Source organism: Nothoprocta perdicaria, unplaced genomic scaffold, assembly GCF_003342845.1.
Source record: "Nothoprocta perdicaria isolate Ctin4 unplaced genomic scaffold, notPer1 scaffold_307, whole genome shotgun sequence".
Classification (NCBI taxonomy): domain Eukaryota; kingdom Metazoa; phylum Chordata; class Aves; order Tinamiformes; family Tinamidae; genus Nothoprocta; species Nothoprocta perdicaria.
Window position 1 is genome coordinate 134,765 of NW_020455541.1, and position 24,227 is coordinate 158,991.

Sequence of the window (24,227 nt, forward strand, 5' to 3'; positions counted from 1 at the left end):
CAGGCAGCAAGAGCAGTCTGGGCTACCCATACCCACTTTCAGTCTGAGAAAGATGACACAATATTTTTCCATTTCTTTGGTGAAAGCCTTCAGGAAGGCCTGGTTAGCAGAAACAAAAGAGATCACAGTCCCTTCTTCTGTACTTGGGTACAGAAGCCCAATTCTGAAGCCTACAGGCTCCTCTGAACAGCAGCCCTCCCTCCAGTCGGTTAATGGTTCCTGGTAAACCAGAGTCCTCTCTGAATGTTCGGGACCATCACCCAGTTGGTTGATGAACGTGTTCAATAGCCTCGACCAGAGCATCAGCACCTGAGGACACCACTGGTGACTGGCTGCCAGGTAGACTTTGTACGTGCTCGTGATGACAAGGTGCCCTGTCCTAGTTTGTAAGGATGGCTTTTACTGGTCAGTACACTTCAAGTCAGTGCAATATATTCTATCATATTTATTGAATTTATTAGATGTTTTATAGTTATTCCTATTTTTGACACAGCTTAAACGAGACTGTGACTCTGTGAGACGAACAGAAAACAAACAAACAAAAAAAACCACGAAAACAAAAAAACTTTATTCTATGTCAATTTTATCTCCAAATATTGTCCTGTATCTCCAAAGCTCTCATATTTAGTAGTTGATCTCTTGTATATATAAGCTAAGGCTTGCAATGCACTACCTCTACTGCTTCTACCTAAACAGAATGCTATCTTCACTTTCCTTTCAGCATTTCAAACATTTTAGAGCCAAATCCAAATATTTCATATCTTACCAGTTGCACCCAACTCTTTCTTCTTACTCTAAACAGATTCTTCAACTTTAGGAGAAAAGCACATTGTCAGGCTCAGTGACTTACTACAGAAAAAACAAATGAGGACATTCTAGCCCATATGTCATCCATAAACCACACCATCTATATCTGGCATAAAACCTCCTGATATTTAAAAACCATTTAATGAGCTTGCCTTTTTAACTCCCAGTTCTTCCTTCACCCATTCTAACAAAACTGCTCACATATTAATAGCCAAGTGCTGAGCACTGAGCAGCTCCTTGTGTGCACTGCGTCACGGTGGATGTGACAGAGCTCTGCAGGCTGTGAGGCTTCCTAAGCCATTCCTGAGGGCTGCCCAAGCTATCCTGCCAGCAGGAGTGGTTCGGGTCAGGAGGGACCTCTGCAGACCATCTAGGGCAGCCCATGTGCCCAAGCAGGGGCACCTAGAGCTCATGGCCCAGGATGGTGCCCAGATGGCTCTGGAGTATCTCCAAGGACGGAGCAGCAACAGCCTCTGTTTCCCGTGCTCTGCTGCCCTCAGTAGCCACTGCTAGGCTAGCTAGATTCAAAGCAGTTYGCATGAGTGCCAGCTGCTAAAGGTAATAGATGCATTCAGAAAGAAAATACTGCCCGAGTCCTGTGATGAGGCAGCAGCCTATCAGACACGCACTGAAAACTTTCTAGAAAGAAGATGCACCTTCTTAGAGAAACAATATGTAGGCCAAGTGTCTATTAACAAAGGGATTCCCCAGGAAGCTTGAAAGCACCACTGATTTCATTACTGAGTTCCCAGTGGGGGTTCTGCTCCTCTGTGAGAAGAATGTGTCTATTTTAAAATACACTAAATAATGCTGAAGATGAGGGGTCTGGAGGTGAGGAATGAAAATAGGCCAGCTGCTAAGGGCTGGCAGATAAACCATGTTACTTACTTCTGAGTTTAAGTTCTCACAGCTGTAAAAATTCAGAGGAAGATTTTATCATAATATAAATATCTCTTTATACGCAATCTCAAATACTTAGCTTAATTGGCTGATAAGGGTTGTTCTATTGAAATGTATGGGTTTCCAGGAAATCTGCTTCAGGTTTATCTTTCATGAGCRTCTAAAGGGACTGAACTCTGTGAACTCAGTTCTGCTCACCCTGTCAGTGATGATGGTTTGAGCACCCTCTCCAGAGGGGTACACGAGGCCCCCAGAKGGCAGCAGGCACAGCGCGTGACACGGGAGCCAGGTGCTCTGTAGGGCAACGTCCCMACCTATTGATTTGCACACTTTGTAGAAGAATCCAAGCCCCTCTTCCTAAGAGGACCACAGGAATCTACGCTAGGAGCTCAGCTATTCAAGAGACTCATTAATTAGCCGGAAAAGGTAACACACAGTAAGATAATAACATTTTCTCATTATTAAAGCAGTCATATGTAAACCTACTAGATGAAAAATGCCAGCGTTACAGGGAAAGCCCAGGAAGCACTGCACAAATTAAGGTCACAGGGATGGTGACTAGCAAATACAGTGGCTTGGAAAAGAAAACAAATCTGCTGAGTGCTGGGAGCTTGGAGGACGTACCAGAGACAAGATGACCTGATGCTCTGTTCCTCTCAAGTTTATTGGTATCAGCTCCTTACCAAAGTCAAAGACACGTTACTGCTCTTTCATGTAACTCAGTACAGACAATCCTTTAGTTCTGCTAACTATGTGATTCAACATGTTTATCTTATACTGCAGCTAAAGGTGAGCTTCATCAAATAATTTTTCCTAGTTCTGATCACTACAATTCAGCAGCTATCCCATATTAGATAAGAAAAAATAGTCTTATTATTATTATTATTAATGAGTATTTCTTTAGACTTTAACAATGCAAGAAGGATATACGCATGTTGCTTTGGACAGCGGACTCTGGGTTTATAAAAGAACAGAACATCTGACAAACAGCTGTGAATCAACCTACATGGCAAAGATTCAAGAATACAAGGACCGAGCTTTTTAAGTATGACTAGAAATCCAAAAACTAAGTGGCTCTTGTACAGATCAACACGACAAATAACCAAAGACTAAAGGAGATGCTGTTGGCCTTTCCCCATCACTTCCTCCCCCTCTCAATGCCACAGGTTTATATTTTACAGAAAAACACATTAAGGCATTCTAAATCCGTGACGTTAAAAGCCTGGTCAAGAAACAGATATGTGGATTTTAGTGCCTATCAAATTTCCTTCACTAGCAGCTAGTATAAATTAGCCTAGAGGAGGGCAGAGAACGCATGCATCTGCTCCCTGCTAGTAAGAGGTTCCTAATAATGATGCAGATGTTTCCAAACAGAAAGTGGATGGGATGCCCAGATGTCTTTCATTGTCATATTTTTCCAAGCAGCCTGACAAACTTCAGATGTAAAAAATAAATATGAATGATGAGTCTGTCTCGCCAGCAAAAATAAAAAGCACGTTTAACCAAAAGAGCATACGAAGCACAGCAGAGGAGGTCACAATTTCAGCAGCCTTTGTCCACGGACCTTAGCGTGAAAGCAAACACCGAATCGTTGCGGGACATTCCTGAACCTAAATACCAGGTTCTTGCATTTATCTCACCTTGTGCTGCCTATTAAGGAGCAACTGTCAACTAAGAGAAAACTTATTTTTTTATTCTAGTAGTTTATGTTCTGAGCATCAGAAACTTGGAATCTCTCAAGTGCTGGAAGTAATGAGAATATCTTGTTACTTATTCTTGGCAGGGATGTCTCTGAACTGATTAAGAAAGAGGACTTCCAATAAGTGAAGACACATTCCAGTGAAAGCAAACTGAAAAATACTACTAAAACAGTAAAGTGCACACACAACTACAACTGCTTGCAAACACACTTGTATAGCAACAAGCAAACACTCAGGTGAGTGTGAAAGAACCTGAGCAGATTTCAGACATAGGGGAATGCTCTTTGAAAGGCTGCTAGTGGCAAACTATTCACAGTAGTTATCAAAATGAATGATGGTTTCTGGATACTCACAGAGCATCAGTTAACAAGAGCATTAAAGAGAAGCAATCAGGTAATGTACAAGTTTTTGTTTGTAAACTACTGGGCACTAAGAGCTACCTTTTACTTTCAGGTATTAGTCAGGCATTTCAGACATTTTCAAAATAGCTTTTGCCACAGATCAAATTAAAGCAACTTTGAATTAGTCTCAGTCTAGACGAATCAGATGGATTTTCCAGAAATATATCAAAATAAACTTTGGCAAATAAACTAAGGAGGCTTAAAGAGTAAGCAATCAAGAGAAAGCACCATGCAAGAATGAAAGAGCATAAGGAAAATTTACAAGCACACTGAATCTGACATTAGAAATTTGGATCAGCTGAGTAACAGCACTGGTTCCACATGAAAAGGGCTGTGTGCATCTATTGAGCAAGAGACTTACTCAAAATCTGGAGAAAATCAAGTCAATGACATTTGACTCCCAAAACAACAGGGGTGTAAAGGACCAAGTATCTTGGACTTGACCCATCCGGAAATGTTCAACAACATGAGCTTATGTAAGTTAGCATTGAGAAGTCTACTCAACGTTGCGAGAAAACCTGGAAAATATTATTGTTGACCCTAATCCTTGAAGATCAGGATATGGTTTCACATAACCTGAAAACTGTTCCACATAAGGAAAAGAGGATTTTCCAGTGCAGAAAACAGCTTCCCGATCCCCCTCGGCAGGTGTGCCCAACTGCTGCTTTTGCTCAGAAGCCCAACTGCGCCCTGGCCTGATCTTGCAGAAAAAAGTGCTGAAGGATTTTCTTTCTGTCCACAGGAGGTGCAAAAATGAAAAACCAAACAACAGAACCTCCATCTTCTAATCACAGACACTCTAAAAAGGCAAATGAAAATCTACATCTGTAAGTGGAAGAAGCAAGAGATGCTCATTTCTAGCTGGACTCAAATCAGTGAGTCCAAGAACTAAGGGGAAAATAAAGAACACAAAAGGTATCCAGCACTAGACACATTTCTCATCGTTAAAAAGATAAACTTGATGCGTCTTAAAAGAAAAATTTATGTTGTATTTCCTGCTATTTTCACTAATGGAAAGAGAAATATTGGCAAGAACACAGAATTTCCTGAAGAAAAAAATAAAAAATGCAATCGTTAGCCTCACAACTTCTTTGACAATCCCTAAGCCTTTCCCCAGAGGACAGAATCATCCCTAACAACTTGAACTTCAATAACATCGTAATAAAAGGGCAGCCGTGCCACTTATTCAGGCTCTCTCTGAGAACTGGCTTCTCTGGGAACTGTTTCTTTTTCCCCCACAACCTTTGCAAGGTCAAGCCTCTCATATCAGAACATGACAGTGAATGTGCCGCTCCGCATGTCACTAAGTAACACCCAGCAAAGAGTGCACAAGAGCTCTGGGCAGTGGCGCAAATACCAGAAGTAAACGGGCCCCGTCACGTCACTACCAGTCACCTCAATGAGAAAATACTGACGGACCAGACTCTAGTGAGCTCTCTAAAACAGTAATAAAGAGGCAGAAGGGGAGGCTTTGCTCCTGYCTGGAAGGCTTTCTTGTTTTTTCTTTTCTTGAGGAACAAACCACCTCAAAACCACAGCCTCCTCAGGGCCAGTTGTTCTTGGCTAAATATATATACACTTTTTTTTTTTAAGCTTTCAAAGGCCTGCAAGGACTGCAGCATTTGGCAGGGACGGCTGCAGGCAAGCTCAGTGGTTCTGCTCATGCTGCTTTCATAGCTCTCAAGGAASCCCCTTGGGCTGCTCTGTCCTTCCCTAGGGCCTTCTCCCATCTCCATGCTTCAAAACCTTATTCCTACTGGAGCGCAGGTGCTGGGAGGGGGCCCGGAGACGGCAGCACTGGGCACGGCACCGCTCGTTACGGCGCACACAGCGCCCTGTTTTGAGGAGAGCTGCTCCCCTCACTTGCCAGACGAGCTGTTAGCCAGAACTGTTGTCCGTATGAACACACCACGCAGCAATCTGGCCAATTTTTCACGGTAGCTGGACAGTGTCTCCTACATATCTGGCCCCAAGTGAGCCCTAATTGCTTTTCCTGAGTTATTAGCTCAGTCCCACTCGGATAATTGTTGAAAACAGGAATGGTGAACTGCAGAAAACAGCATCCTAAGAAACAGAGATTTGGGGCACTGGCTTGTATGARCCTACCTGACAAATAAAGCTAAAATACTTGGCAATGCATCTGAATTTGCTGTACATACGTTCAGGAAAAGACTGAATGCAAGGAGACAGAGAATGAACTGGTAAGACATTACTACATTAACCTTCACATGAAAGGAGAAAAACAAGCCCCCAAACTTCAGGCTGGCAGGATTAATGAGTTGCTTCAGGGCAGAAAACAGCCACAAGCCTGGCCCTGACTGTCACACCACTGTTCGACTTTCAGAAATAATTAACAGCGCTACTACCTGTTGCCTTCATTTTGCTAACAGATTTATTGTTGAGAAGGGAAAAGCACCACCACACTTTGGTCCAGAAACAGAAGCACTTCAAATGTTTTCTCCTACCGTCAAGGCAAAAAAGCAAGCGGATCATAACGATGACTCTAGCACGCTCTTTAATATAGAGGTCACGCTAATTTGGACCTCTGTGTTCAATCCTATAGGAGAATTTCATTAACTCAGGACCGCAGCAAGTAGCAACTCCTTCTAGCTCAGCCATTCCCAGATTTACAGTCTGCTGGCAGCCTTTACGCAGACACAAGCAAAATTTCTCCTGCTGTCTATTAGGATAATAGCAGCGCAACTGAAGCTTCATTTTGAAAAAAGTTTCAGCTCTGTTCCTGCAGCAAGTAACAGCTTCCCTAAAGGGCCAGAATCCATCTATGTTTGGCAGCAGCCAGATTCCCAGCACTACCTTTCTTCTAGATAATTAAGCCTTAATATCCAGCACGTTTTCCTTAAACTTTGGTACAAAAAGAAAAAAAAAAAAAAAAAAAACCCAACAAATCCAAAACAAAGGCATGAAAAAGAGCACTTAAGGGTGCATAAAACAGCCAGGCTAGATTTAGAGAGAATCTGAACAAGGTTTTGTTTGCAATATTCCAGCATATACCTAAGCAAAAAGGGGTAACAGAGGAGCACGTCGGTCCCTATAGCTCCTCCTCCTCCCTCGCTCTGGCCCATTTATCCGAGCACCAAGGTGAGTTCGTCTCCCCATCCCACCACTGATTGTCCTCATGTATGTGCATGGGAATCTGCTTTCACCAGGAGGCTGCATCCCCAGGTATGGAGCCTACGCTGAAACATGGGAGAAGGAAACCCTGCCCTTTCTTGCCACCCAATGCACAGAACCCCTTGCCATTAACAACAGAAGTTTTTACCTAGGCACTTACGTCGCCAGCCCAACATAAGCAAGTATTTGAAAAGGGCTCTGGACTAAACAGTGAGCTACACACAGTGCCTTCGCCTAAGTTGCACAAAGACAGAGAAGACAGCAAGGCTGGAAAACCAGTGTCACCTCTACCTTAATGAGTCATTTAGCTGCTCTCTCCTCTTCTGGGATAAAGCTGCTCTCCGCCACATGCGCCACGCTAATTCTGCAGATGAAGCCGCCTGCTTGTTAAGACTGCAAAAGATAAATCAAACCACAAGGAGACACACTAGAGACCTCATGTGCATCTCAGAGATGCGTTCAGACTACTGTTCTCAGAAGGCCCTACCAATCATATGGAAAAGAAAACACAGAAAGCTTTCCTCAGCTTTCTGAGGCACAAGCCAACAAACCCCTTCTTTGCTCACTATTATTTTATTTTTTCCCCCCAAACCACACAATCGTTGACAAAGTCTAACAGAAACTTCCCACAGGTCAGCCTCTCCCTGTCACTGGAGCTGGAGCAGCTGCCTTCTCTTAGACAGCACTTCTCTCTCTTCCAACTCATACTGCAGACTCAGGCTTGGGTGTCTTTTAATAACCTCCAGAATCCTAACTATCTTCATGATCTTAGCTCATGTTATTAGAATACTCAAAAGAATTACTAGGCAAGACGTTCTGGCAAGAAACCCACACTGTTTTCATAGCAAACAACAGCTGGGTCATGCTGTTATTCTGTGGTGTTTTACTACTGCATTTTGGAAGGATTTATGCACTTTTGTAACCAAGAAATGGATCTGAAGAGAGTCAGCTCGCGGGGAACAAAGCTAGCTGCAAAGATACTGTTCTCACATTAGTCATTTCCATAGGCTCCTATCAGCTCCAGATGCCCAGTACTGTGTCAGCCCCCATAAGACAAACAAGCTAAATTCACTCTTACTCGTCACCTATAAGGAACATGAAAACTGGAGTGGTCAGGAGCATCTTGAGGGAACAGAGAACAGCAAGAGATATGACAGAAGAACCCCGAGCGTCTCCCGCAGAGGCAAAATACGTACCACTTACCAGGCAGCCTCTGCAAGTGGCCAAATCGCTCAGCCTACAGCCAAGATTAGTTTTCTTTTCAATTTTCATTTAGTGCTCTGTCAGCTGGATTTTTCCCATGCAGTGGATGACTTTGGGGTGTCTTTTTTCTCCCTACTGTTTAATTGCAACGTACCTGGTTTTAATAGCTTTGGTACTCAGTGTATTTTTGGAAAGGTTTTAGAATCACCCAAGTAGTTAAGCTTTGCAAACTTATTTAGCAGGTACAGGCAAACTTCACTCCGTATCTTTGAAAATTTCTGGATATTTTACAGTCATACCTGGTATGTGGGAAAGAAAATGAGTTTCATGTTGTCAAACAAACTTGGTTTTCAAGAATTTTCCCCTGAGATACATATTTAGGCTGAACAGCTGAACTCTAAAACACTGACAAAAGAGGGACCTTTTCTTTTGGTGAAAGAGCATGTCTCAGTGCTTTCATAAGCTCCCATTTCAATATTGAATTTGTATGATGCACATGGAAAACCCATGGACAAGAATCAGCCCCCACAAGCTGTAGGAGGATTCATTTCCTCATGTTCCTGACCTCTAATGCACATAAATTCAGCTTGAGGAGGCAGCTTTTCTGCTTCCAATTACAGTGTTTTCTCAAACAAGGGTTGTCCTGCGACATATACTCGGGGGTTGAGCAAGGTCCTGCTTTTGATCCAGGGTTACAGCTAGAGGTAAGCTGGGCTCAGAAAGGTCAGCTGGGTGCCCGGAGGTCACAGAATGAATCATTCCGTCAGGCACCACCGGATAACCCGACCCTTGCTGCTTTGCTCCCAGGGACACGTTATCCAGCCAACTTCAAAGCATTTTTAACAGTCTCCTATGCATCTTTCTTACACAAGGCAATAGAAAAGAGCTACTTCTAATGAGGACTTAGGGGCTTGGTTCTACAAGGCTGTCTAGTGCTCGTCCGGATTATGGTTCACCTGGGAATATTACCCTTCCCTTCAAAACTTCCTCTCTATACAAAATAAGGGTTTGCTCTTTCTTTGCAGGCCTTAGAATGGCTGCAGCTGCATGTAGTGAACTCTACTTTTTTTTCCCCCACTCACAGTTTTCTCTGCMTTTTACTACTCTGGCTTTGGGCGTCAGTGGTGGGAATCATGCCTTTATCCTTGGTCTTATTTAAGAATAATTTTCCTTTATTATTGCCAAGAACTGAAGACGACTTCAACAGATGGATGTCCCTACTCCGGTGGTAGGCAGAACCTCCATGACACAGRCTTACCCTGCAAGCTCCTTTCCAGCACCTTTGGATCCACCGCTGCACTCTTTCTTTTTCTTTTTTTAGTCTAAAAGCTTTTCTTGACCCATGAAGTCTGTGTTTTCCTTTTCTCATAAGCATTTCAGGGCAAATAAGGTTAATACAGCAAAAAAAGAGAGTTACATTTATTTACTTTTTTTTTTTTTTATTATTATCTGGTGGCCAACGTAGGGCACTTTCTCTAAGCTCTGCATACATCTGGTTCTCAGCCTCATTCCTCTCTGTCGAAGGGCAACTGCAGCAGCTTCAAGGCAGCCCATTTCACTACCATGTTTTCTCGATGGGATTTAGGATATAATTTCAATATAGCTGATAAACCTGTTTGAAATGAAGGAAAATCATTTTAGCAAACATGGTTCTATTCCTCGCTTTGCCACAGATGCTTTGTGTGGTTATAGGCAGATCCCATTCTGCTGGTAACAGCAGACTGCTTACAAAGTGCTTACAAACCCTTTCTGGCTCTTCATTTTGATTCATGCAAGTGCTTCCCACAGATGAACTCAATTTTTATTGTATAGTAATTATTACATCAATTTTGAAAAGCCGAGGCTGGATGGTGAATGTGCCAGGAAATGAGCACATGCCTTGTGGCCTACTTAAATCCTGCACATAGAGATAATCTCTGCTTGGAAATTTGTTAYGGGATGAGAGGTAACGGACACAAGTTATGACAAGGGAAATTCCAACTAGATACTAGGGAAAAAAAATCACAATAAGGGCAGCTAAACTCTGGAACATGAGCCCAGAATCGGCACAGGATTCCTGTCCTTGGAGACACTCAAGTCCTGGCCGCTCTCAGTCACTGGACTTTGATTCCATGAGGTGTTGAGCTGTTAGGGCCAAGCGGACAAGCGCAGGAAAGGAAAAAGTGCTAAAATGCACTGCCCAGCACATCAGGGGAAACATACAGAGCCTGCTCCTTTGGAACACAGCAGCCATCTCATCAAAGTCCATGCCCAAGTGATACAGTCCACCCATACACAGATTAAGACAAAGTTCATTAAAAAGGAAAAGAAAAGGGGAGGGAAGATTAGGAAATATTAGAAAGACAGTTCCTAAAAGCTTTCTAATCACAAGCTGAATGTCAAATTCCATTTGAGAACAACTGTGAACTCTGAGGTAAACAAAACAGGTCTGCAGGCTAACCATGGGAGGCCTGCACCTCCACACAGAGGCTCATGGAGGACACAGAAGACCTTGGGTCATGTTTACTCGAATCATTCTGGGTGGAAATCAGTGGTACTGTGAAGTCCAGAATGGAAACAGATAAAATACCCAACTCCTTGGGTATATTTTGCAGGAAGCACTTGACTCCACAGTTGCATTGATCCTGSTGCCAAGGAAGCGAGGATAAACCTAGCTCAGGTCACGCCTACTCAGGCTGACAGCACGCTTCCGTCGGCACTGCAAGCACACCCACTCAAACCCTTGGAGAGGGATATAATTCCACTGCAGTCAAAGATATTACTCATCTACTTCCATTTCTACAAGTGCTTAATGCTTTTTGCATTCTATTTCCTCCCACTTCTCCTCCTCCTTAGATCCTTTCTCTTTTTTCCGCATGTCCTGTGAATACATCCATCACCAATCCTCATTTCATCTGTACCATGTTGTGCAGTTCCTATCTGAAATGGTACATTGTTGGCTACCTTCCTCTCTCTTAAGTAAACTGATACCTGAAAAGAAAGAAAAAAAAGAACATCCGACAAATCAATATTTAAAGAACTTCTGTATACTGTATTTCAGTGTTAAAGGAAAAAGGTTTACTTATAAGCAAAAGCAGAATCTAGCAGTTCTGCATAAATACAATGTCTCCAGTCAAGAGCATGTATGAGACATCATCATCAATGCAATTAATATTAGAGGGCATGTATTGTAGTTGAGCACGTTGCAACACATGCTGTCCTAAGCCAATGCAGAATCCAGCTCCATCTTTCCCACTATTACAGCTGCACAAACTCRTGCAACATCTAAACGAGGCTCCACGAGAGCCCAGGTCATGAGAAATCCTGCTGAGAAGGAGTCAGGACCGACAGGCCAACCTCCTCGGGAAAYGCGCACGCGTCTGGCTGCGGCTCCCAATAATCTTCCCATTCTTGCACCTCCTATTCCAGGCTTTCATTTCCCAGCAACCAGGAGCAATTCCCAAATCATTTCTTCCTCCTACATGTTTCCCACCTGGGACAAAGACCCTCAGACTGAGTGCCATGGCAACTGCATCAGCCACACAAGCGCTTTGGGTCCTGAGGGAAAATGAGAATTCTGAAAGGAAGCTGGGAGATAAAGGCTCCCTTTCCCTGTTTCCCACTGTTAGGAAGTAATTACAAAAATACTTTAATCTGAAGGGCCCTCTGGCTGAATAGGTTGTCATTTTTTAAAAAAGGACTATGATGACAAGAAGRAAAGAGAGAAAAATTTTGAGTGCGTGAACACACTGTGTGACATTCAAGCTAAAGGTTGCGCTTTATCGTTATATTGTACGTGAAGAAAGTGCACGGAAAAATAAAATGAATGAACTTAAGAAAAGATAAATCAAACCCTGTGTGACCAGCTCTAGTAGAAAACGATCCAAAAGCTGCCTCATCAGCTTACTGACGTAAATGTGAGTCTTCTCACCAACTCCAAGGGACCTGGACTTGGATCGGGCTTTCATTTTTCTGGGAAGAAGGTGGATTTTATATACCATTTGGTATTTTATTTATTCCAGAGCCAGAACGAGACCAACTTGCAAAGGCCTCCCGGGTGCACGTCTGATTCTAAGCTCCACAAGACTCTGCCGCTTTCTGCTGCCTCTTGTACAGGTTGCAAGGAGCAAGGGACAAGGTTAACGACCAGGCAGCTCAGCCGTGTTTCTCACTTGGTTAACATGGGAGAACACATTTTTTCCCCAGTCCAGGCACAATGATATTGCAATCACCCTTTCAAAACCTCCCAACTTGGGCTTGTCCAGAAAGTACTTTTTTTTTTGTGTTCCTAACTGAAAAGCTATTTTTGTATTAAAACCTTTAAGATGTATTTAATTAATCTTTTAACATGACAGCCTTATACCKTCTTTCCTTCTGTTCTGTTTTCCAGCTTTTTTATGAATAGTTTGCGCTCTCTCTCTCTCTATTCCTTAGATCCTTCCTCCATAAAGATTTATTTTCCTTTTGTCCTTAAAAATAAGGAAATTTTCTTAAAAAGACAGTGTTTGGGAATAACAGCTATGATGTGAGCACCRATTTTGAGCACCTGCAGTATTTAACTCCAGTGAGAAGCACAGACGTTCAGTGTCTTTACGAGCAAGACTTAAATTACTGGGCAAGTCGAATTTATGAAGTCTCATCCTGGCAGGGCAGAGCTGTTGGGRGACAACCATGCACGTTTACACCCACCAACAACTCCAGAGCCCATCCTGCTGCACAGTCGGATTCCCAGACTACACCTACCCGAAGCTTAGATGCAAACTTCCCATGCCTTTCACAGAAGTGCCTGGGAATCCACAGTCCCTGCTGCTGGCCGCACAGCCTTCCCCCTGAGCACCCGCACCCCACAGAACCATCCCCTGTTACAAGAGAACACGTCCTCGGTGGCTGCTAGGGAAGCACGGAGTTGCATCCAGGCACAAGGACCGTCTCCAGCCACCCTGCCGCCGTGCTGCCCCACAACATGGGGGCACTAGCAGGAGATGCCAAGCTACAGAGAACAGCTATTGCTGCATCTTCCACGCTACGCCAAATCTAAATCGCTTCCGTGATACAAGACCAGACATCTACAATGCTAAGAGGTAATGCTTCGTAAACGCACGGTGTTATTCTTGTYTCAGGCTAGCAATCACTCTGTCAGGTTCAACATGGCAGCCCACTTCAGCTTAAAACAGGAGTACCCCCTTTTTCACACCGCTGGAGGCATGGAAATAAAACCTCCTCCGTCTGTTCATCTATYGCCTTTTCTAAAGCTGAGGAGATTCATTAAGGTGGCTGGGCTGTTAATCCCCAACATTGCTAAACGCCTTTCTGGGATGTCTCTCTCTCCCAGCACCTAAGACAAGATCTCTTAGCACTCTTTCTTAGCCAGAAACTTCTGAGAGATTCAAACATCCGCACGTTTCTCTCCAGTCCTGCTCACCTCACAAGAGGGTCCTCCGGGCTTTGAGCAGCCTGTCTCAACTACCTGGCACTCATCGTCAGCACAGACTTGTTGATTCAGTCTCTGCACTTGGGTTCACGATGGCTGATTTCACCTCCCTTAGAGCAGAAATAAGCATTTTAAATAATTTTCTCAAATGAAGACAGAGATCAGGACCATGTGTGGTATTTTGCATGCGCCGAATGACAATCCCAGTTCCAGGCCATGATTACACTGAGCACTAGGAGCAGACCAGTTTTCACACATTTATTGATGCTGGATCATACCCTGCTCTCTTTAACAGGCGCTCAGGAGCTGGAGGATTCCAGGGAAGGCCTTTGCCACCAGCCCACAGAAAAGGAAGAGCTTCAGCTGCCCCAAAGAAGCAAGTCAAGGCCAGCACTTCTGTGCACCAAACAGTCCCAGTGCAACACAGACAGCAAGAACCAGGTTGGTGTTTGTTTTTTTAACCAATCTCATGAACTACTAGGAACACACTGCTGCTGAAAGACCCTCCATTGCCTCACATGCCTAGAGCAAAGATCAGATGCTGAGAAACAGAGTGAAACAAAAACCTTGGAATACGCATGTACATTACTGGTACAACCCAAAGAATCACTGCTGCCACCAATGTGTCAAAACATGGGCAAATGATCCACATTTCTCATGTCACAGCGCGAGGGCAAAGGCAGATGGGGCATTTTATAAGCATGGAACAACAAGGGACGCTGCTCACCCGCCATATGGTAGGTGAGGCCACTCCTGACACCAGGGAGCGAACGGAGATGTAGGTGCCTTGCCCGGCGGCCAGCCCCACCGAGTACGAGGGCAACAGCTGAACACAAGTGTTCACTTTTAGCACCTAAGGAGCTGCAAATCCCTAAGCTTCCTACATATGCTCTGGAGAACAAGCAGATTCTCTGGCAGATGATTCAGAATAAAAGTCCAACAGATTCCTGCATTGAACTGCCTTTCCAACCTAAACTGCATCCTCCGCACAGTGAAAATCCCTGTCTCGTCCTCTTGTTCAATTTTACATTAAATGTGAATATTATAAGCTGGAGAACAAGGAAAGGAGGTAAGAGACTGACCAAAAACTGGCAGTGAAATTCATCTACCAAAACAAGGGCGAAAAAGAAGGAGAAAGAAAAAAAAGAGAAATAAAGGGTATGCCTGGAATGCATTACATTAAAAATGGTGTTAATTACATAAAAAACAACCAAACAAAACCACTTCTCCCATATTGTTTTTCATGTATCTTCTAAACATTACTGCAGTAAGGGTAAACATGCTGTTGAGCTACTGCAGGCACAAGGRTAAGAGATGCCCTCTGCCTAATGTCATTAACTTTAGGTGAGCAAAGGGTATGTCAAAATGCTCAGTGTGCAGCTCAGACTCGCTCCCCCTCAAGTGACTCGACCTCTTTAATTACACTGTCAGTTATGGCAACTCAGAGCTGGACCAATCACTGACACTTTGCCTAATAAATAAAAATCTGCTTATAATGGATTTGCCATGGGGTCTCCTCAGATTCACACGGGAAAACCACGGAGAGCATTTCCATCAACCGCCACAGAGCTCCCACCGGAGGAGGCAGCTCCCACTCCCCTGGGAAGCGCGAATATCCCTGGAGCGGCCGGCCAGGATTCCCCCACAGGGCTGGGAGAGGATAGATTCAGGAGCTGTGAAGAGTCATAAACAAGACACCCATACTTTCTGATCACTTTGCTCAAGGGGTTTCTTTCTTAGGTGTTGGCCCTCCTTCCCCCTTCTGCACAACTCGTATTTGCGAGGCCTTGCTGGTGCTCAGCGGGGCAGGATGCAGGGCAGGAGGAAGGGGCCTCCCCTCCACCCTGCAGCGCGTGAAGACGGCCGGTTCCCTGCGCTCCTCCTGCAGCCCAGACAGGCAGGGGCAAGGGGAAACCCAGCCCTACCCAGGAACACCAACAGGTCTGTAACCTGCCCCCCACGGCATTCATCAAATACAAGAGGCAGGAGTTCCCATCAAATTTCTTGGGTGTTTCATGCTCTTAAGGAAATGAATCTCTACACAAAGCAAATGATGAAAAAGGTACTGTGGTGCACACCAGGCACCACCATTCCCTAAAGAGGTTATAGAGAGCCATGGATACCACAAATAAGAACCAGCACAGGGTGGCTGCTGCAGGGATAAAGTTATATTGGTGTGAAAGTGGGAAGGCTCCCGCTCACAGTATCTCAAACGTGTTCTGCAGAAACCCTTTCAGATCTACGGTTCACACCTTGATTAGAAAGCTCATTGAAACTTCAATTTAATCTGCTCCAAAAAACTGTCCAAKAAAGGAAAACAGGAGAGAGAAGTAGCTGGATCACAGGTGCACGTCTGTTCCCACGAGTAAACAGCACATGAACTAATAAAAGCTGCTTTACGTTGTGATCACCGCTAACATCTTGATCTTAAGCTCACAATTTCCTCAACTTAGAATTCCTATTCTAATTCTATGTGATGAGCAGTTTGAAACAATGTCCAACAATTTCCCACACATTATAAAATACTCCAGGAATACCAGATGTCCCATCAGACTGAAAGCTTCCTTTGTATAGCTGCAGTTGGAAGCATTTCGGACAGCAGTATCTGACCAAACCGTGCCCTCCTGTACACAGCATGCCATGCCGTGCATCCTGCCTCATCATGGGGGAGGAATAATACACCATGCTTCCCAGTTCTTACAAAAACCTCCCTGGTTACAACAAGTAGAAAACGAAATGTTATCTTAATGTCTAATTTGTCTAGCCATCTCACTTCAATGCTAAAACCTTGGGCTCCTGTCCGTGTTAGCTGAAGACGTGGCTGACACGTGACGCTCTTGAGCTCTACCAGGCTGCACTCTGCGTTTCTGCCTCTGGCCAGAGCAYCGGACATGCAGGACTCAGGCACGGAAGACCAGGAAGGATTTTAATGCAAACAACGTGTTAAGCTGCTCGACCACTGCTGTTTCACAGTGTCGTAATATCTGAACTCGAATGGGTTTAAAAACTGTCAAAAGTGAAAGAGGGAGATTTCCTGTGAAAATGTGCAATGCTTCAGGTGCCTCGGACATCATATTGATCGAATCTTAACACGTCCCTTGGAGCCGTTAGGATTAATGAATTAGGCTGCCTGCTGTTCTGTCCCTCCACTGAGCCCAGGTAGAAGAGGGAGCAGCAGAGCAGGTAACGCTAAGGGCTGCTTTGCACCTGCAGCAGGAACAGGCTCTGCCCAGTGGGGCATGTCACTAACTGGGTACAGTCAACGATAATGAAAGGTGGGCAAGAACAGAAGAATCACTTCACACAAAAAGAAAATGGGAAGGAGAATTGGCCAGACTTCCTCTCACTGCTTGACCAAGGGAGCTAAGGTTCTCAGGCTCACACTTTTCAGAAGCTCTTTGACCGTTTTTAGGCTGGAAATGAGCCACATAAAAAGCAGCATATCTGGTATATCTGACAGGGTGATAACCCAGGCAGTTTTTACATGTATGATATCCAATGAAAGGATGTCAGACGTCTGCTGTAAAGACAGACTTTAATAGACTTGCAGGTTTATTCTAGCCCAGAGGCACAGATAAGGACATACAGGCCACATTCCCAGATGTTGGACAGAAAGGGAGTTTATCAGCAAATCCAAAACTGCGTCAAGATCCAAATAACTGAAAGCCAAAAACATCCTACATGATATTGTCTACTCTACAGCGACAATTCTTCATGGGTAGGAAGGAGTTTACCCAGCACCCCTTGAAACCTTACGCTGTGTTCAGCTGCTAACTGCGAGGTCTGGTACTCAACTGGAAGGCACAAACACTCTTTTCACCTCACATCCACTTTAACTGAAACTAAATGCCCTTCTTCTTCCAGAGTTGTGCGGGATACAGCTCGGGGCTGTCCCTTGGGAAYCATCCATGAGCACATGAGGGAAGCCAGAGGAACGAGATGCTGACCTCACTGAAGCAGCCAAATCTGAAAACCTAATGAAAGCTYGAGCTACCTGAAATAGCTCCCAATTTCTACACACCTTCCCAGAGAAAACCATGCCCAAACCACGCCAAACAAGCCAAGTCTATGAGGACTGGCAGTCAGAGGGTGCTTCTTCCTCTCTAATATTTGTACCTAACCTCAACTTGTTCATGTTCTAGTTCTTCCAAAGCCTTAAAAGGGCAAGAGCACAAGAACACRAGAAAGTACGAGAAAGCACCAACAGGAGTTTGAGAAGTTGAGAGATGCCAAAAAGAAAATACCAAACAGTGAAAGGGAAGGAGATGCTCTTTAATACACGACACTACTAGTAAAGTCAACAAGTTCCCTGTGGATGTGTTGGCTTGTAAGGATTTGCACTGCATTTAGAAGCGGGGGAAAGCATACCATTGAACAAATTAAAATAAACAATAATTATTTTGAGATGGACCAAAGACGTTGCCTTTACTACTGAGAGGAATTCTTAGAGATCAATCTGACCAAGACAACTGTTTTCCAAGCTGCATAAACGGTAACCTGTAGCAGGCAGGGGGAAATATCAGTTACTGGTACAACGTGACTATTACTCAGAAAACAAGAGCTGAATTTTAAACAGAAATTGCACAGACAAGCGAGCCTTGATTCAGAGCCTCCAAGTCACACGAGTATTTCTATTAACCTGTAATGACCCACAATATTTTACCCACTTAGGAGGAACAAGACTTCTTTCCAGTCAAACCAAAGCCAATTTACCCTTTTTCCTAAGAAAAAAAACCCCGAGCATTTTGCAACATTTCTTGAAGAAAAACAATCAAAAATAACAAAAAAAAAAAAAAAAAAAAAAAAAAAAAAAAAAAAAATCACAAACAAAATCCCACACAGCTAAGTTCTGTTCTACTAGACGCATGCACCAATGCTGCTCTCAGGGCAATTGTGCTTACGACTTGATTTGTTTCAGCAAAACGTTCATACATTTCATTTTCCAACCAGCTCAGTCTAACCTGCCTCTTTCAACAGGCAGGCAATACAGGGTGTAGATACCCGTCAGACTTGTGACCGGCGTGCGGGTACCTTACCGTCAGTGTGGACATCGGGGAGCGCATCGGCKGCAGGAGGCTGCGCCACAGCTGCTCGCCTGTACACCATGTGAATTCTGCCCTTTTCCTCATCCATTTGCTTGCCTCTCTCCAAAGGCTCAATGAAGTATTCATCCTGATCCGTTCTTATCATGCCAGCCTRGTGAACAAAAGAGGGAAAGCACATGAGTACATCAGGAGTCTGCAGACCTGGCCTCATGCTTAAAAACAAACAGACATCACGGCAGGTGAAGTATAAAACAGTATATCACGGTACCGTAAGTTAAATTAAGCTCTGGGTTTCTCTTATGTGGACCTGTGGCCAGGCATGATATCCCTCTGCATTCTGAGGATTTTGATCTGAGCTCAAGTTAAGTTCAAAGGCATTAAGATCATGCGAATGTATGAGATAGATGACTACATCAAAAACCGCAACTGAGAGCCAAGCACAGAGGAGTTTGCCACGTGTAGGCTGTAAGATTGGCTTGCTGGGCACTGCTGCGTGCAGTGTTCTGCAAACCTTCAACTTGCACATGCTGTGTTCTGAACCACCTACACGCTCAGGCCTTTCCCGTTATTTCATTATAATCAGAAGAAGCCGTGGGGTCTCGCATTTAAACAGATATGTACTGTTCAGTCCTGTAACTACGTAGCTGTTGACAGTTCTTTAAAACCCTTTCTCTTCGTATCCTCCTCCTGAAAAAGGCTACAGCAGCGGCCAACAGACAGGGCAGACGTRTCCCTCTTAAACAGATCTTCTCTGGAAACAAATGGATGCTACTGTAGTCTTGTGTTTGACAAATGATTTACACCCAAAAGACTAAATTATGAAGGTCTAAGACACAGTTTAAAAATTAGTACTCTGATCAAAACATCCAATCAAAAAAAACCCAAACAGTATTTCAACACCAGCTTTCCTTGCTCCAATCGTTTTACACGTTAAATCATCTTTTTGGCTAAGATACTTCTTCAAAAATTAGTTCAACTATATAAATACTACATTTTGCCTTTGTTTTCATTCCATGAGCATCAGTAAAKCAGTAGTAACTGACATTTTTGGATGGAATAACTCAAGTGAGCAGCACCAATAAGTTTTTCATGTGGCGGATACTGATCATCAYGAGACTGAGAACTAACAAGTCTCTCTGCATGTTAACGGCTGGCTGGCCATTTTTCTAAGCAAAAGTGAGTTTTGAACCTACAGTTGCTGTGTTGGTGGTGGGAGACCTCATCTTGGTTTACAGATTTGGGGTAAATGACTCATTTTCTGGGAAACTCTTTCCCTATGAGTTGAAAGTAGCTCTAGTCAAATAGCCCACTGCTCACAAGCAAAGCTTGGTGGCATTTCCCAGCTTTAATGTGTGGTGTTGCTATCCCGAGCTAAATCTACAAGGAAGCGAGGAGCCCACAACTGTTTCTGAGCCTGGATGTGCCTTTCTGTTCACAGGAATTTTCTGCAAGCACCAAATACAACTTCAACTTTTATAGTCCCCTATAAAACACCTGAACACATTCCATCCCCTTTAAACCGTAACTCCTTATCTTACCTCAAATGATACCTCCAAACTCGACAAATACTGATAACCCTTCCTTATTAACAGCAGACATAAACAGTTGCTATTTTGAAARTCTAAGTACTAATTAAAATGACAATATCCAAAGTGAATATCTCATTTCATCTAATCATGCTCACCTAATCATGTGGTCTCCATGAAAAAAAAAAAAAAAAATTCAATCTAAGTATAAACTTTGAGATTTCTTCCTCATCCTGTCCACACCTTTCAGACTCATTTTACTCTTAGCTTCATCTGCAGAGAGGATTTTTCTTTTTAAATCACAACTTGAATAATTTGAATAATTTATTTGCACTCACTTTAGAGAYACTCACTCTTGCTCCTCGCTTTGTGTTATTCTTAGGGCAAACAGCACAGATATTAATACACTCTGCCTGACACTCAACATATAAGAATCAAAATTAGGATAGTGGCATTATGTTACGAAACATACACTCTACAGGACAGCAGACAATTAAGTATCCAAATTTGCCTTTCTTTAGTGGAAAATAAAACATTCAATCAACAGAAACAGTTTTGCTCCCTGCTACCAGGCTATCCCCAAGCGCAAATGCAGAACACAGCTTTCTTTCTGAAAATTCTTCTAGATTTCAGCCACGAAAAGAATAGGAAGTTTTCCAAACRAATGGACAAAGAGGGGCCTGGGTTTATACAGACCTCCCAAAGGCAGTTATCAAATGTGCAACAGAACCRGCAGGATAAACCCGACTGCCGAGCCAGCATTTTCTTTTGCCACCAGCCAGCGGGAAAAGCAAGCAGGTGTTCAGAGCACGTATTTTTAAAGACTCCCTTGGAAAAAAGACTGCAGTGGATTTTCAAGAAAGAAGTATGTAGTGGAAATTTCTTCTTTTTGACAAAACCCACATTTATGGAGCAATACAGGAAAGCATAGTCTGAAATCCTGGAATGCCATCATTTTTACTACTTTTTTTCTTCGGAACTAACAACGTTCAGTATTTCCATCAACTGAAAGATGCAGTTGAAGCCTGTGCTTCTGTGAAGGTTCTCCTGAACTGTCCTCACACACTATAAACATGAAAACAAGAACCCAGCAGAAGGACAAAAAGCTCAAGAGGTCTTTGTGGAGCAGGGGGCAAGGAGGCCCGGAGGGGCCCAAGGGTTTCAGAGGGAAAGCTGCTCAAGTTCTGCTCAACACCCTCTGCACGTTGCACCTTGCTGCCCAGTATCTGTAACTTTCTCTCCACYGGACTCATTGCCATCAGTGCGTTTCCTCTTGGCAACGCTCCTCGCCCGCCGGGGGCGCAGGGAAGCCTCCCCGCTGGATGAATAAAGCGGGAACAGGACAGGTCCYGCTGCGAGGAGTGACAAAAGACAAAGGTATCCGGGCTGGCACGTGCAGGACACCCGTAACGATTCCAGGGGACAGCAATGGATGTGTGATTGTCAGCAACTACGCTGATGTAAAATGTAAAACCTGGAAAAAATGCACTTTTTTTTTCCAAACAAACAAAAGACAATAAAAATAAGGGAATTACAAACGATATAAAGCCTTGAGAAAACAACCTAAAAGGGCAGGTTAAACTAAGGAATCACGTTGTGAGCCAAGATCAACAGCATTTAAGGGGGAACATGATTCTGTGTAAACACGCATAGGGTATGAGCTGCGGGAGAGGAAAGAGCCGGTCATTCAGGGGAGCACAACACAGAACTGTGGAGAGACCGTCAAGAATGGCTACATTTAACCCGAATATTTGAGCAAACATTATGGGTGGGATTTGCAAAAGTATTTTAGGAAGTGAAAGGCCCTATTCCTCGTGCTTTGCAGGGAGGGCAGGCTGCTGGGTGCTCAGATGCGTTTTGYGCAGCCCACCAGCCCACCCGCACGCGCCAGAAAGGCCGGGCGCGCGGCGCCAGGCAGCGCTGGCCACCGAGGCCACCCGGCAGCGGGAAGTGCTCAGGATCTCCAACGTCCACCGASTACTTATTTAACCCAGGAACCCCCTGGCAAAGCACCCCATCCCACCTATCACCCCGTGCTGAGTAACAGGAGGGCAGTTCATGCTCTGGCCTCTTGGTGCCTCCGTCACTGCCCACTTCTGCTGCCAGGGAGATGCTGCCCTGTCCCTGCCTACCGCCCTCTCCTGCTCTGSAGAGGCTCCCTACAGAAAGGGCAGGCAACGCTGTTCTCTCGTGCTAATCCCTTCACAAAACGAACTGCCTATATAAAAGAAAAAGAACTTGACAGAAGTCAAGCTTCTCAAGTGCCAAGACGTCTATCTGCTGCAGTCATCGATACCGTCTTCCTGCACCCATCTACTGCCCCACGCGCGTCTGCTTCCTCCGGCCCCACATCTCGGAGCTCTTCAAAGCAGGGGCTGTCGTTACAGCCTGTGATTTAGAGCAGCCAGCACAGCAGGACACCCGATGCATCGACAGCTACTGGTACAACCCAGAGGCACCACAGGCCCACTGGCAAATTGAAATAAAGTGGTGCACATATTTATATCTGTGTACAAATGCTTGTACACTGAAAGCTGAATCTTTAATGGCAACTACTGAAAAGATTTAACGAAAAGGATGAAAGGAGCCTGTTTCTAGATTAGATCAAAGSATGCATGCTATATTAGCAGCAGCTGATGGATCTTCTAACTACATCAAAGCACACTGGTTTTAGCTAAAGGAATTGCAAATAGAAGCTTTCGGATGCGTCGGGAGCAGGAATAAGGGATGGAGAGCACAAGGAGCACAACTTGAGGAAAGCCCAGCACCAGAGCAGAACTCCTCATCTCCCACAGCAGCGGCCCTCGCGGGCCCACGGGGAGAGAGCAAAATCACACCTAAATTCTAACRCCTATAGCTATTTTCCACTGGCTTTATTTTAAAGGCAACAAGAGATTCTCTCCAGTAAACGGATGGTATTGTAAAAATTTTCAGAGAAAACAGCTTTCATCCGAATGCTTCTGTGCCTTTGCTAGCACTGCAATCCAGAAACACACTCACTTTCACAAGATTACACGTCAGCTGGTATCAAGAGCCATACGCATGTTTTTAAGTGGCAACGGTTCCACCACAGAGGAGGCAATATATCAATTATGTTCTTAAATTGCCCTTCGTGCTCCATTTCCATGCAGAAATCACGTCGAAAACGCTCCCATGCTACTCGGGGGAGCAGAGGTGTTAATTAGCAGCTGCTTCTCCTCAGGCAGCTTTGAACGGTGAGAGAATTGAGCACTGAAGGCTGCCCTGAGCAAGGCAGAAACGCGATTTTAAAATATTTACATGCTGGGAGATGGTTACTGCCAGGCCAGCACTGCATACACGGGAGTGCGGTGTCAAGGCAGAAAGGCTGACGGTAGCTTTGCTGCCGGACGCTTTTTCTTTCCATCCCCCAAATCTTTTGACTTTTCACTCCCAGAAGAAAAATCTCCTGTAAAATGTCCCGCCCCAGAAGAAGCTGTTGCTTGTAGCCCATCCTGCCCACTGTACTTCACTAAAGCTTTTCTAAACCGCTCCTTTCTCTCCAGATTAGGCAGACTTAAAACCTCGAGATCTCTTTTTTTTGTTGTTGTTTTTCGTTTGCATTTTCCCCCTCCCACCTGGAAGCTGGGAGCAACATGTAAGTGCTTTTCTTGCAGTTAATTGGAATTACTCGTTTAATRCAAGTCTTTCACAGACTGAGGCCAGGCGGCCCTGTGCTGCGCGAGAGACGCGGGCTCCGGCAGGGCAGAGCCCTCCAACGCTGCCTGAAACGCGGCTGGAGCGACCGCGGAGGCGCCGGCCTTCAGGGCACCYTCCAGGGAAACCGGCCTGAGGGGGCCTGTGCCCAGCTACCCATTCCACAGGCTCTTCCCAAAGGAGCAGCTGCCCCACCTGAGCACACACTGCAGAGCTGCTCTTGCTGCACCCGCGGGAGAAAACTCATCCATTTGGACAAGTGTCAGGATGGGATTACACGGCACCTCGCGGGCCACGTGGCCCACAGTGCTTCATGGCGCTCCCTGGCACGGGAATCTGCACTCGCCTCACGGGCACCTTCCTCCTCCTGCTGAAGATGCCGATGGCTCTCTGCAACGTGGAAATGCCACGTCCTGTGTTGTCACTGG

The 24,227-nt window shown here is 44.7% G+C and overlaps 1 protein-coding gene across 1 annotated transcript in view; it reads right to left on the minus strand.

The window, feature by feature from the left end:
- The window catches only part of ADAMTS3 (ADAM metallopeptidase with thrombospondin type 1 motif 3), a 105,495-nt gene that overhangs the window by 57,199 nt on the left and 24,069 nt on the right, over window positions 1-24,227 (minus strand). Inside the window, exon 4 of the mRNA XM_026042548.1 lies at window positions 18,590-18,749. Coding sequence (XP_025898333.1) covers window positions 18,590-18,749 — 160 coding nt within the window. The remainder of the gene's footprint in view (window positions 1-18,589; window positions 18,750-24,227) is intronic.